Source organism: Heterodontus francisci, chromosome 1 (genome assembly GCF_036365525.1).
Source record: "Heterodontus francisci isolate sHetFra1 chromosome 1, sHetFra1.hap1, whole genome shotgun sequence".
In the NCBI taxonomy this organism is placed as follows: Eukaryota; Metazoa; Chordata; class Chondrichthyes; order Heterodontiformes; family Heterodontidae; genus Heterodontus; species Heterodontus francisci.
The window spans coordinates 136,350,761-136,364,354 of NC_090371.1; the positions used below are offsets into that span (position 1 = coordinate 136,350,761).

The following is a 13,594-nucleotide window of genomic DNA, read 5'->3' on the forward strand; positions in this document are numbered from 1 at the left end:
TGCTGGACTCTGCCATGCTCCTTGGCATTGACCGCAGGCTTTTTGGCAGGCTTCCCAATGCACCAAGCATTTTGTTGTGCATACATGTTTTTTGTGCTCTTAAAGATTTATCATCAGTACTGGTAGACTTCCCACCTAGTAGTGGAGTTGATTTAATTTAAAATCTGAAATTAACCATGGATTCTCAGTACCTTTGGCGCTTCTAATCGACTCAAACCTAATAGGTTCACTATAGGCTTCCCCATGTATATGGGCCTTCAAAAATGGGAGGCATAAGCGAATGGGACATGGTATATGACAAGATAAGTGCAGTAGAGTTTTGTAAAAGTATGAAGTAATAAAGGATGAGGGGGGCAAACAAAGGTGTGCTGTAAGGATCACAGCAATAAAGAGGCCAAGGTCGAGCAGAGGTTGGAGAGACGAAAAGAAGCATTCTCGATGATAGCCTTAAACCACATTGTGCGTCAGTTAGGGTCAAACACAACATCAAAGCTGCCAACAATCTGGTTCAACCAGAGTTGCCGTGGATGGAGGTGGATTAAGTAACAAGGGTCCCGTTTGTGATGGGAGCCAAGCTTGATGGCTTCACAGCAACACTGAGATGGAGGAAGCCCAAAATTTGATATCAGACAAGCAGTCGGATGGCACAGAGGCAGTGAGGGAAGCAGTCAACTACCTCTATATTGACAGACTCCTTATCCAATATTAAGTCTTGAATGAGTTACAACTCTCCCAAAACAACATCAGAAAGGCCAAAACCATTGTCTTTGCCCCCACTACAAACTCAGAAGCAGAGGACAGCTGCTCTGACGTTGCTACCCTGCTATTGCAGAGGGGCAGTTAGATAAATAAAAGAAAGGGGGCAAGAATGCATCATTGGGCACAGATTGCATTTGAATAGGTAGCAATGGCATCAAGCCAAGTGAAAGTCCATGGAGCTGGACAAATGAAGAACCGATGTCAGTCAATCATGTCAATTGTCACAGAACATCAAGGAGAGAAAGATGGGTAGTTAAAATAACAGTGGATTACTTACCGCGATCTTCCCAATAGGCTTCCTCGCCCTGTGATTTTAATGGCGCACTCTTTCAATGTAAGCACAAGCAAGCTGAGACCACTTTAATATATTCAATTAGAACAGCTCTGTTTTACCTATGTATATTAGAGAGAAAAAAAAAAAATCGCAGAATTCCCACCCAGTGGCAGACCCACCAACAAAACCTGGCAGGATTGGCATCTCAGACCCAGTGCAGCAGCAGTATAAAAAGTGGCTCTCACCTGCAGCTCAGTGGATCACAGGACCTTTGTGATATTTAGATTGCCTGCATCTTCCAGATTGCTTGATCATCTTCAGTAAGATTTATCTGCTTTTAACGGGTAACGTTATTGCCAGTTTTATTTGAATGGAGGCACAGTTGGAGAAGAGGAGCAGCAGTAGCAGTTTCAGCAGCGGCTGGGTCTGTAAGATGACAGACGAGGGGGCAGCTCTTTGGAAATCATACCCAGCAAACAAGGTGCATAGACCAAGAGTCATTTTCTTGGATCCATATGAAGAGCAGTGCTTCAAAAGGCTGTGCTTCTCCAGGCAGGCTGTTGCAGACCTCTGTAGCTAGAATTGAGCAGGACAGCACCTTCACCATTGACCTAAATAGCAAACACCAGAGAGCTTGGGAATTTGCGGTAATGGCTGGCTGGCTTCCCTCACATCTAGGGAATCACAAACTGCCCACATGATGCTTTCAGGATACTGACAAACCAACAAGTTGTATCGATCACCAAAGTTACCGCGTCATTGATATCCATTCATAGAAACAGGATCATGCATGTTTGTGGAAAGTATGCAGCCAGCTGTCACAATACATCAGCCTAGCATCCCCCCAACATTCGGCCGTCCAAGGAACATGGCAGGATATCTCCTGGGCAACAGAAGTGAGTCATGACACCCTCCTGAGCAACCAAAAGCATGCTGAAGCAGAGGTTCAGGTATCTCAACAGTCTATGGGCCACCTACAATAAAGCCCCACGAGGAGTTTTGTGCATCATAGTCACGAGCTGCACACTGCACAATCCTCGTCCTAGGCTTGTCCTCACGCCCACAATGGGATTTCAAAATAGTTGTGAATTTTGTCTGAGAACAGCAAAGCACAATAATCCTTGACTTGTTGTGGTGACCGATGGAGAAATATATGGAAATTGCACAACAGCCTTTCAGAATTATTATTAAAAAAGCAAAACACTGCAGAATGCTGTTTTTATTTCAGAATTCCTTCTTTTGGGATGTGGTTTAAAAATCATGAGAATGACAGTATGGTGGCACAGCATCCTTTAATTAATAAACAAGACCAGTACATGCCTAGTAATTTACCTATATCTAATGGTCAAATGCTGCACAATCTTGAGGAGGGAAATGAAGTTTTTTTTTTAAAAATTATTTCATGCTGTTCCCATGCATCTGCTGCCCTTGTCCATCTAGGTGGTAGAGATCGTGGGTTTGGAAGGTGATGTCAAAGGAGCCTTGGTGAGTTGCTGCAGTGCATCTTGTTGATGGTACACACTGCTGCCACTGTGCGTCAGCGGTGGAGGGAGAGAATGTTGACGATGGTGGACAGGATGCCAATCAAGCGGGTTGCTTTGTCCTGAATGATGTCGAGCTTCTTCAGTGCTGTTGGAGCCGCACTCATCCAGGCAAGTGGAGAGTATTCCATCACACTCATGACTTGTGCCTTTTAGATGGTGGACAGACTTTGGGGAGTCAAAAGACAAGTTACTCACCGCAGAGTTCCCAACCACTGACCTGCTCTTGTAGCCACAGTACTTAGATAGCTGGTCCAGTTCAGTTTCTGGTCAATGGTAACCCCCCTGGATGTTGATAGTGGGGGATTCAGCAATGGCAATGTTATTGAACATCAAGGGGAGAGAGCTGGATTCTCTCTTGTCTGAGATGGTCATTGCCTGGCACTTGTGTGGTGTGAATGTTACTTGCCACTTATCAGCCCAAGCCTGAATGCTGTCCAGGTCTTGCTGCATATGGGCATGGGCTGCTTCAGTATCTGAGGAGTAGCAAATGGTACTGAACACTGTACACTCATCAGTGAACATCCCCACTTCTGACATTATGATGGAGAGAAGGTCATTGATGAAGCAGCTGAAGATGGTTGGGCCTTTGACACTAGCCTGAGAAACTCCTGCAGTGATGTCCTGAGACTGAGATGATTGACCTCCAACAACCACAACCATCTTCCTTTGTGCTGGATAGGACTCCAACCAGTGCAGAGCTTTCCCCGATTCCCATTGACTCTTGTTTTGCTAGGGCTCATTGATGCCACACTCGGTCAAATGCTGCCTTGATGTCAATCTCACCTCACCTTCAGCTCTTCTGTCCATGTTTGGACCAAGGCTGTAATGAGGTCAGGAGCTGAGTGGCCCTGGCAGAACCCAATCTGAGCGCCAGTGAGCAGGTTATTGCTGAGTAAGTGCCGCTTGATTGCACTGTCAACGACACCTTCCGTCACTTTGCTAATGATCGAGTAGACTGATGGGGCGATAATTGGCAGGATTGGATTTATCCTGCTTTTTGTGTACAGGACATACCTGGGCAATTTTCCACATTTTCGGGTAGATGCCAGTGTTGTAGCTGTGCTGGAACAGCTTGGCTAGAGGCGCAGCCAGTTCTGGAGAACAAGTCTTCTGTACTAAAGGCCCATAGCCTTTGCAGTATCTAGTGCCTTCAGCTGTTTCTTGATATCACGTGGAGTGAATCAAATTGGCTGAAGGCTGTTATCTGTGATGCTGGGAACCTCAGGAGGAGGCAGAGATTAATCATCCACTCAGCACTTCTGGCTGAAGATGGTTGAAAATGCTTCAGCGTTGTCTTTTGCACTGATGTACTGGGCTCCTCCATCATTGAGTTGGGGATATTTGTGGAGCCTCCTCCTCCTGACAATTGTTTAATTGTCCACCACCTTTCACAACTGGCTGTGGGAGGACTGCAGAGTTTAGATCCAATCCGCTGATTTTGGGATTTCTTAGCTCTGTCTACTGCATGCAGCTTCCGCTGTTTGGCATGCATGTAGTCCTGTGTTGCAGCTTCACCAGTTTGACCCCTCAGTTTTTAGGTATGCCTGGTGCTGCTCTTGGCATGCCCTCCTGCACTCTTCATTGAACCAGGGTTGATCCCTCAGCTTGATGGTAATGGTAGAGTGGGGGATATGCCAGGCCATGAGGTTACAGATTGTGGTTGAATATAATTCTGTTGATGCTGACGGCCCACAGCACTTCATGGGTGCCTAGTTCTGAGCTGCTATATCTATTTGAAATCTATCCCATTTAGCACGGTGGTCATGCCACACAACACACCACTCTTTATAATATTCTCAAGGCTGTTGCAGATGAGAGTAGAATATATAGTAAGAAAAGCTGAAAGTTCACTTAGCAATTTTTTTTGAATAAACTGCAAAGGGATATCACTTTTTTCAGCTATCCAATTCAATTTGCAAAACATTAATGCTAAGATGGCAGACAGACGAATCCAACAGCCCCTCTGGAAACATCCATTCCATTTTTGACAATGTCAAGAACATCCGAGCGGGACCCCACCCCCTGCAACTGACCAGAATGCTATGGAGTTGGGCAGAATGGAGGGATCTTGCATCTCCAGTGAACAGCTCGTAAGTTTGAGTGGAATTGGTAGAGGGTCAGCAAATGACCCATCAATAGAGGTCATGTAAGGTCAGACTATGTGTGCCAACTGACCAAAATGCTCAGACTAAGCCAGCGGGTATGTTCAGGTACTAGTAAGGGCTAGTAGTTGAACAAAATAAACCACTGGCGTAGGCTAGAAATACTTCACCAGTTGATGGCACCTCCAGCATATTGCAGTGAACTAAATATCTCAGACAGTCTATTCTCTGGACACTAAATGGTACTTCCACAATGCTGTAGATAAGGAATGTCAGGATAATGATTAAGAATGAAGAAGAAATGGCAGTATATGTACAAGATACAATGATGTGTAATAGTGTTCCAATAATATTCTGCTTGTTCTTCTTGGTGCTGGAGATCCTGGGATCGGAGGGTGCTGTTGAAGTAAGTTCGATAATTTGGCTATCGTGTATCCAGTATGCTGATGGTGGGGAAGACAGATATTGAGTTCAGTGGTAGGGATAGCAATCAAATAAACTATGTTCTCCTAGATGGTGTCAGGCTTGTTGAGTGTTGTTGCAATTGTACTGGATGAACGGTGAGTATTGTATCACACTCCTGACTTGAGTCCTGTAGATGGAGAAGTCGTCTTAAAGGTTCAGGAGGTGAGCCAAAATCTATACAGGGCTCCCGTACCTACAGTGCTAATGTGGCTGGTCCCATTGTAAGTCTATTATGGACTGATCCACCTCTGAACAGGTCCTTTTCTTTAATCATTTGCTCACAGTCCTGTTTCAGAAGAATTCTGTTGTTAGCAATGCAATGGCTTAAGTAATATTAAAACTGAAACCATATGTTTGAGTGGACCTTTCGTGTTCAAACTAGCCAATGCTTGTAACTGATAAGTAACCGAAACTTGTAAGGCACATTAATGGTAACCATTATCTGTAAAGGGTTGATAAGATAAGCTAAAAGACATGTAATAGCAAGCGAATGCTGTATCAGACTAAAGGGGGTAGAGAGAAGGGCCCCTCTACAAGGCATGGATAAAGATGGCAGGACACATGAAACAGATGACCTTTTTAACTAGCATGGACAGAGGTGATTCTGGATATCTGGAGTCAAATGATCAGGGACGATCGACATTTGGGGCATATTAGAAGGACTGTCAATAGTCAGATGCAGAAGTAGGAGAGAAGACGATGTTTCTTGATTTAGAATCACAGGTTTATGGCACAGAAAGAGGCCACTTGGCCCATCATGTCTGTGCCGGCCAAAAAACGATCCACCCAGTCTAATCCCACCTTCCAGCATTTGGTCCGTAGCCCTGCAGATTACAGCACTTGAGGTGCATATCCAGATTCCTTTTGAATGAGCTGAGGGTTTCTGCCTCAACTACCCTTTCGGGCAGTGAGTTCCAGACCCCCACCATCCTCTGGGTGAAAAAATGTTCTCTCATCTCCCCTGTAATCTTTCTACCAAACACTTTAAATCTATGCCCCCTCATCACTGACCTCTCTGCTAAGGTAAATAGGCCCTTCACCTCCACTCTATCCAGGCCCCTCAAAATTTTGTACATTTCAATTAAATCTCCCCTCAGCCTTCTCTGTTCCAAGGAGAACAACCCCAGCCTATCCAATCTTTCCTCATAGCTGCACTTTTCCAGTCCTGGCAACATCCTCATAAATCTCCTCTGTACCCTCTCTAGTGAAATTACATCCTTTCTGTAATGAGGTGACCAGAACTGCACACAGTACTCAAGTTGTGGCCTAACCAATGAGTTATACAGTTCCAGCATAACCTCCTTATTCTTATATTCTATACCTTGGCTAATAAAGGAAAGGATTCCATATGCCTTTGTAACCACCTTATCAATCTGTCCTGCGGCCTTCAGGGATCTGTAGACATTCACTCCAAGGTCCCTCACTTCCTCTACACTTCTCAGTATTTTCCCATTAATCGCGTATTCCTTTGCCTTGTTTGACTTCCCCAATGTATCACCTCACACTTCTCCAGGTTGAATTCCATTTGACACATTTCTGCCCATCTGACCAGACCATCAATATCTTCCTGCAGCCTACAGCTATCCTCCTCGCTATCTACCACACAGCCAATCTTTGTGTCGTCTGCAAACTTCTTGATCATGCGCCCTACATTTACGTCCAAATCGTTAATCTATACTGCAAAAAGCAGGGGACCCAGTACCGAGCCCTGCGGAATGCAACTGGAAACAGCCCTCCAGTCGCAAAAACACCTGTCAACAATTACCTTTTGTTTCCTGCCACTGAGCCAATTTTGTATCCACCTTGCTGCATTTCCCTGGATCCCATGGGATTTTATTTATTTTTTTAAAACAAGTCTGCCATGCGGGACCTTGTCAAAAGCCTCGCTAAAATCCATGTAGACCACATCAACTGCACTACTCTCATCTATCTTCCTTGTTACTTCTTCAAAAAAATTCGATCAATTTGGTCAGACAAGTTCTTCCCTTAACAAATCCATGCTGACTGTCCTTGATTAATCTGTGCCTTTCTAAGTAACAATTTATCCTGTCTCTCAGAATTGATTCCAATAATTTGCCCACTGCTGAGGATAGACTGACTAGCCTGCGATTATTCGTCTATCCCTCGCTCCCTTTTTAAACAGAGGTACAACATTAGCAGTTCCTCCAATCCTCCGGCACCACACCTGTATCCAGTGAGGTCTGGAAAATGATTGTCAGACCTTCCACTATTTCCTCTCTTGCATGGATGGACATAAATGCTGGCTAAAGGAGCTTAACATTTGCCTAGTCAAGACAACATATGGCCTGTGCAAGTGGATGCAAATGCTGGCTGGAGCCTAACACGTGCCTAGTCAAAGGTACAGAAACTACCAGGACATCACACACTCTTCTGCCTACTGGCTGAGTGGGTAAGAATTAATCAGAGTTGTAAATCACTGCCGTGATATACTACTTTGTACTGACCTCTGCTATCTCTTGAAGGCCTGCTGTCACCAAGTGGTTTCAGGTTGAATCCTTAAGTGAAAAGCTAACACAGTTAAGCTTCTGGTTAATGGTGACCCCAATATGTTGGTGGTGGGGGAGGTTAGCAATGATGGTGCTGTTGTAAATCTGAGGGGGTTGAAATTAGTTGAGACTTCTCTTTTTGAAGGTGACAATTGTCTGGTACTATAGTATGGACGCTATCTGTATCGTCATTCCAAACTATGGTCTATGCAGCCATGGAATGCTTCATTAGTTCCATTCACATGTCTGACAAAAATGGTTATCAACCAGCCCAACTCTGGACCTTATGATAAAAGGATGATCATTGATAAGGGAACTGAAGGTAGTTATCCTGAGGAACTAAAACACCAATATCCTGGGGCTGTGATTATTGACCTCTAACAATCAAAACCAGATTTCACTTCAGCCACTGGAAGGTTTGCTCACTGATATTAATATTGGTAGGACTCCTTAGTGCCATGCTTGGTCAAATGCTGCCCTGATACAGGGCATATTTCTCAACTCCTCTGACAGTTGAGTCTTACAGCCATATCTGGATTAAGGCAGTGATGAGGTCAGGAGCAGAATGGTTCTAGCAGAACTTAAAATGTGCACGTGTGAGCATGTCTTGTTAGATAGCAGTATTGATCACTGCTTCTAACACTTTGCTAATGATTGGGAAGAAGCCAATAACGGTGAGGTTACATATGTCCTACCTTTTTGTGGCTGGAACATACCCAGGCAAATTTCCACAGTCAAGTAGATGTTAGTGTCACAGATGGACTGGACTAATTTTGCTCAGGAGCTGTTTGATTCTGTTGCATGGGTCATCCAGGATGTTATCAGGGGCCTTTGGCATTGCTATATCCAGTGTATTCAGCTACTTATTTTATGTCGAGTGAATCCAATTAACTGGACATTGGCATTTATGATGAAGTAAGATTTGATATTTTTGGCTGAAGATGCTTGCAAACACTTCTGCCTTAATTCTTGCATTACATGCTGGACTTTGCTATGGTAACCCAACCTATGTACAACCCTCAACATGAAAACAAAAGTACACATCCAGGGTACAGCAATATTCAAGAGTTTCAGGAAACCAGAGAAGCAGGTAATAACCTGGCTAACAGAAGTGAAAAAGGTAGTTTAATTTGCCTCAAACCAGCATCATAGTTTAACAAAGTATTAATTATTCATTTTAATATCAGAAATGATGTTGAACTTGTAAGATATAAGCTATAAAGCAGCAAAAAGGAATAAATAAATATGAAAGCTAACCCACAGACAATACTTGCAAATCCAATTTCAGCTACACCAATCAGAACAATTTGGGTATCACTCATAATTACTATCATTGCCACATTATCCCCACTTGTAAATCAAAGAATCATACAGTATAGGAGGTCATTCAGCCCATTGTGCTGGTGCCAACTCTTTGATAGAGCTATCCAATTAGTCACACTCCCCTTATCTTTCCAAGCCCTGAAAATTCAACATTTTTGCCCAACCAGAAGCAATTCCCTTTTGCCTCTCTTCTGGGCAGAGGCCTCACATTTGTTTCTTGGAGGACCATTGGTTCGGCCACATGGTCTGGTACAAAGAGGAGGACCTTGTAGCACAGGTTCCACTGATCTGTACCTGAATTTTGCAGCGAGATCCTACTACCAGCATAGGATCCCAACTTGTTTGCATAATCAAACATATATCCTGACATGGCACTCCTGCTCCTTCTGGCTGCAAAAGTATACAACTTTGGCAAAGTTTTTGTGTCTTTTTCTGAGCAGCCTCCACCAATCACTTTAAGGTCCATTCGTTAGGCCATTCAAGACCTAGCACTTGTACATGAATCTTGAACTGTCGTAGTGGTTAAACTCTGTCTGAACAGACAAAGTAATTCCTCTAAATTTTTTTCACCTAACTCTGCTACTTGCCAAAAGCATATACATAAAATTCAGCACAGTCCATATGGTGTTGAGTATAACTGAGTGGTTTGCTAGGTCATTTTAGAGGGCAGTTAGGAGTCAAACACATTGTTGTGGGACTGAAGTCACATATAGACCCGACCAGGTAAGAACAGAATAGTTGCAGTGCAGAAGGAGGCCATTCGGCCCATCGTGTCCACACTGTCTCTCTGAAAGAGCAATTCCCTCGGTTCCATTCCCCTACCTTCTCCTTTTAACCCTGCACATTCTTCCTTTTCATACAACAGGCTAATTCCCTTTTGAGTGCTTCAATTAAACCTGACTCCACCACGTTCTCAGGCAGCGCATTCCAGACCTTAACCACTTGCTGAGTGAAAAAGTTTTTCCTCATAAAGCAGGTTTCCTTTTTTAAAAGGATGGACATTAGTGAATCAGTTAGGTTTTTACAACTGTAGGAACAAAAGGGTTAACATCTGCCAAGTTTTAAAAGGTGGATGAATTTATACAAGTTATGGTCTGATAAAACTCACTTGAGATGCTATGTTTTAAATTAGAATGATTTCAAATGATGTTATGGTTATGTTCAGGAATATTATACATAGTGTATTCTTCTTCTTTGGCCTCCTTGTCTCGAGAGACAATGGGTAAGCGCCTAGAGGTGGTTAGTGGTTTGTGAAGCAGCGCCTGGAGTGGCTATAAAGGCTAATTCTAGAGTGACAGACTCTTCCACAGGTTGTCAGGGCTGTTACACAATTGGCGCTCTCCTTGCACTTCTATCTTTTTTCCTGCCAACTGCTAAGTCTCTTCGACTTGCCACTCTTTAGCCCTGCCTTTATGGCTGCACGCCAGCTCTGGCGATCACTTACAACTGACTCCCACAACTTGTGGTCAACGTCACAGGACTTCATGTCGCGTTTGCAGACGTCTTTAAAGCAGAGACATGGACGGCCGGTGGGTCTGATACCAGTGACGCGCTCGCTATACAATGCGTCCTTGGGGATCCTGCCATCTTCCATGCGGCTCACATGGCCAAGCCATCTCAAGCGCCGCTGGCTCAGTAGGGTGTATATGCTGGGGATGGTGGCTGCCTCGAGGACTTCTGTGTTGGAGATACGGTCCTGCCACCTGATGCCAAGGATTCTCCAGAGGCAGCGAAGATGGAATGAGTTGAGACGTCGCTCTTGGCTGACATACGTTGTCCAGGCCTCACTGCCGTAGAGCAAGGTACTGAGGACGCAGCCTTGAAACACTCGGACTTTTGTGTTCTGTGTCAGTGCGCCATTTCCCCACACCCTCTTGGCCAGTCTGGACTTTGTAGCGGACCCCTTTCTCATGCGCTTGTTGATTTCTGCATCGAAAGACAGGTTACTGGTGATAGTTGAGCCTAGGTAGGTGAACTCTTGAACCACTTCCAGAGCGTGGTCGCAGATCTTGATGGATGGAGCATTTCTGACGCCCTGTCCCATGATGTTCGTTTTCTTGAGGCTGATGGTTAGGCCAAATTCGTTGCAGGCAGCCACAATCCTGTCGATGAGTCTCTGCAGACACTCTTCTGTGTGGGATGTTAATGCAGCATTGTCAGCAAAGAGGAGTCCCCTGATGAGGACCTTCCGTACTTTGGTCTTCGCTTTTAGACGGGCAAGGTTGAACAACCTGCCCCCTGATCTTGTGTGGAGGAAAATTCCTTCTTCTGAAGACTTGAATGCATGAGAGAGTAGTAGTGAGAAGATCCCAAACAGTGTAGGTGCGAGAACACAGCTCTGTTTCATGCGACTCAGGATAGGAAAGAGGTCTGATGAGGCACCGCTATGCTGAATTGTGCCTTTCATATTGTCATGGAACGAGGTGATGATACTTAGTAGCTTTGGTGGACATCCGATCTTTTCTAGTAGTCTGAAGAGACCACTTCTGCTGACGAGGTCAAAGGCTTTGGTGCGATCAATGAAAGCAACGTAGAGGGGCATCTGTTGTTCATGGCATTTCTCCTGTAGCTGGCGAAGGGAGAACAGTATGTCAATGGTGGATCTCTCTGCTCGAAAGCCACACTGTGCCTCAGGGTAGACACGCTCAGCCAGCTTCTGGAGCCTGTTTAAAGCGACACGAGCGAAGACTTTCCCCACTATGCTGAGCAGGGAGATTCCACGGTAGTTGTTGCAGTCACCGCAGTCACCCTTGTTCTTATAGAGGGTGATGATATTGGCATCACGCATGCCCTGTGGTACTGCTCCCTCATCCCAACACAGGCAAAGCAGTTCATGGAGTACTGAGAGTACAGCAGGCTTAGCACTCTTAATTATTTCAGGGGTAATGCCGTCCTTTCCAGGGGCTATGTATTAGTTCTAATCTAAGTTCTGGACTTTGTGTTTAGAATCATGTTGTTAAATGTGAAATTTATATTGGCATACAGTAGTGGGCAGAAGGTGGAAGACAGTGTTTATTTTCACAAACATATCAAAAGTAGCGTTGCTATGAGACCTGATGCACAGTCTGCATTTCAAACTAAGACAGATTCAGTCACAATAAGGGAAAGACTTGGTAGGCCTCATGAAGGATGATAATGCAAATAATGATATTCAGGGACCATTCAAGACGAATTCACAGCAAACATATCCCATTGTGTGACAATGACTGGACCATCAAGCTGTCTGCAGAGACAATATACAGAGGGTAGGGTCATATCTGCTGTGATCTGATTACTATAAACTAATCAAGAAGAGACAATGTAAGAAGGTGAGGTTAAACCTGACTAAAGGGTTAAGGTGGACTATAACCTAATATGGAAGGAAGGAATCCTCGGAGGGGGCCATAAATGACAGGTGCTGAGACAAGGCGCATACCGATTCAAGAAACCAACCTTCTTTTTTCTTTTTTTTTCTTTTGGGCCTCCTTATCTCGAGAGACAATGGATACGCGCCTGGAGGTGGTCAGTGGTTTGTGAAGCAGCGCCTGGAGTGGCTATAAAGGCCAATTCTGGAGTAACAGGCTCTTCCACAGGTGCTGCAGAGAAATTTGTTTGTTGGGGCTGTTGCACCTACAGTCAACAGAACACCTCAAGAAAGAAGACGGCAGCTCGGAAGGCAAGGACCAAGGACACCCTATATCCTGCTGTATAACTACTGTCGTTGGTTAAGTATTGCTTGTTTATTCTTGCTGTACTTAATAAACTCTCTATCTTGATTAAGAAATCAGAGTTTGTATCTTGTGGGTCAAAAGCTAGTCAACATCCCAACTAAACACACAAATTTTACACAACAATCCAACAGCTTCATGGTCATTTTTGCTCATATCAGCCTTTCCACACCACACCACCAACACCCCCCCCCCCCCCCTCCACTCACCCCGATATTTTAAAGAAATATTCCAAAAGTTGAGTTAATAATGTATAAAACAACAAAATTTTCCTTAAGAATAAAGTAGTTACTATGCAAGGCAGGTAGTGTAGCATTTCCACTGGGAAAAAAAAGTCTTTTATAAAATCAAATCAAGGGAAGGACGAATCATGTTGGACAATGATCATCGGACGCAATTTCTACTCGCGACACTGGCATTGGTGAATTCAGCCTAGTTAGCGAATAAACTGAAATTGAGAGAGGCTTAACATGTCTAAGTACTTTGTCAAAACAACTGAGTACAATTCAAAGGAATTTATACTGAACCACACCTTGTGTTCTATTGATGAAAAACAAGGAAGACATGCAAATCCTGGAAGCAGTTCAGAGAAAACAATGATTAGTTCCTCACAATTCTCTTCCCTAGTCTCCTTCCATGCTCTGGAATAAATACCATCTATCACTGGTGATTAGTTTGCTTTGAGTCCTTTTACTAACCTTGCTATACCCTCTGCCACCAGACTTCCATCCGCACCCATACTAAAAGCATCAAAAGAAAAAGCATCAATGGAGAATGTGTGGAAAACGTAGGCTATTCTACATTCACTGGAACAGTAAGGATGAAAGATAAAGGGATCTTCCAGAAAAGTTAAGAATTTGAGAGGATAAATGAATAATGAAAATTATTTCTACTGGTATCGAAGAAAAATGTA

General features: G+C 44.1%; 1 protein-coding gene across 3 annotated transcripts in view; it reads right to left on the bottom strand.

The window, feature by feature from the left end:
* The window catches only part of LOC137372492 (putative methyltransferase NSUN7), a 168,348-nt gene that overhangs the window by 132,981 nt on the left and 21,773 nt on the right, over nucleotides 1-13,594 (bottom strand). For 2 of the 3 annotated variants that reach the window (XM_068036380.1, XM_068036365.1), the window contains exon 4: nucleotides 13,380-13,421. The exons of the other annotated variant lie outside the window; for it this stretch is intronic. In XM_068036380.1, the coding sequence (XP_067892481.1) occupies nucleotides 13,380-13,421 (42 nt within the window). The remainder of the gene's footprint in view (nucleotides 1-13,379; nucleotides 13,422-13,594) is intronic. 3 annotated transcript variants of the gene reach the window in all.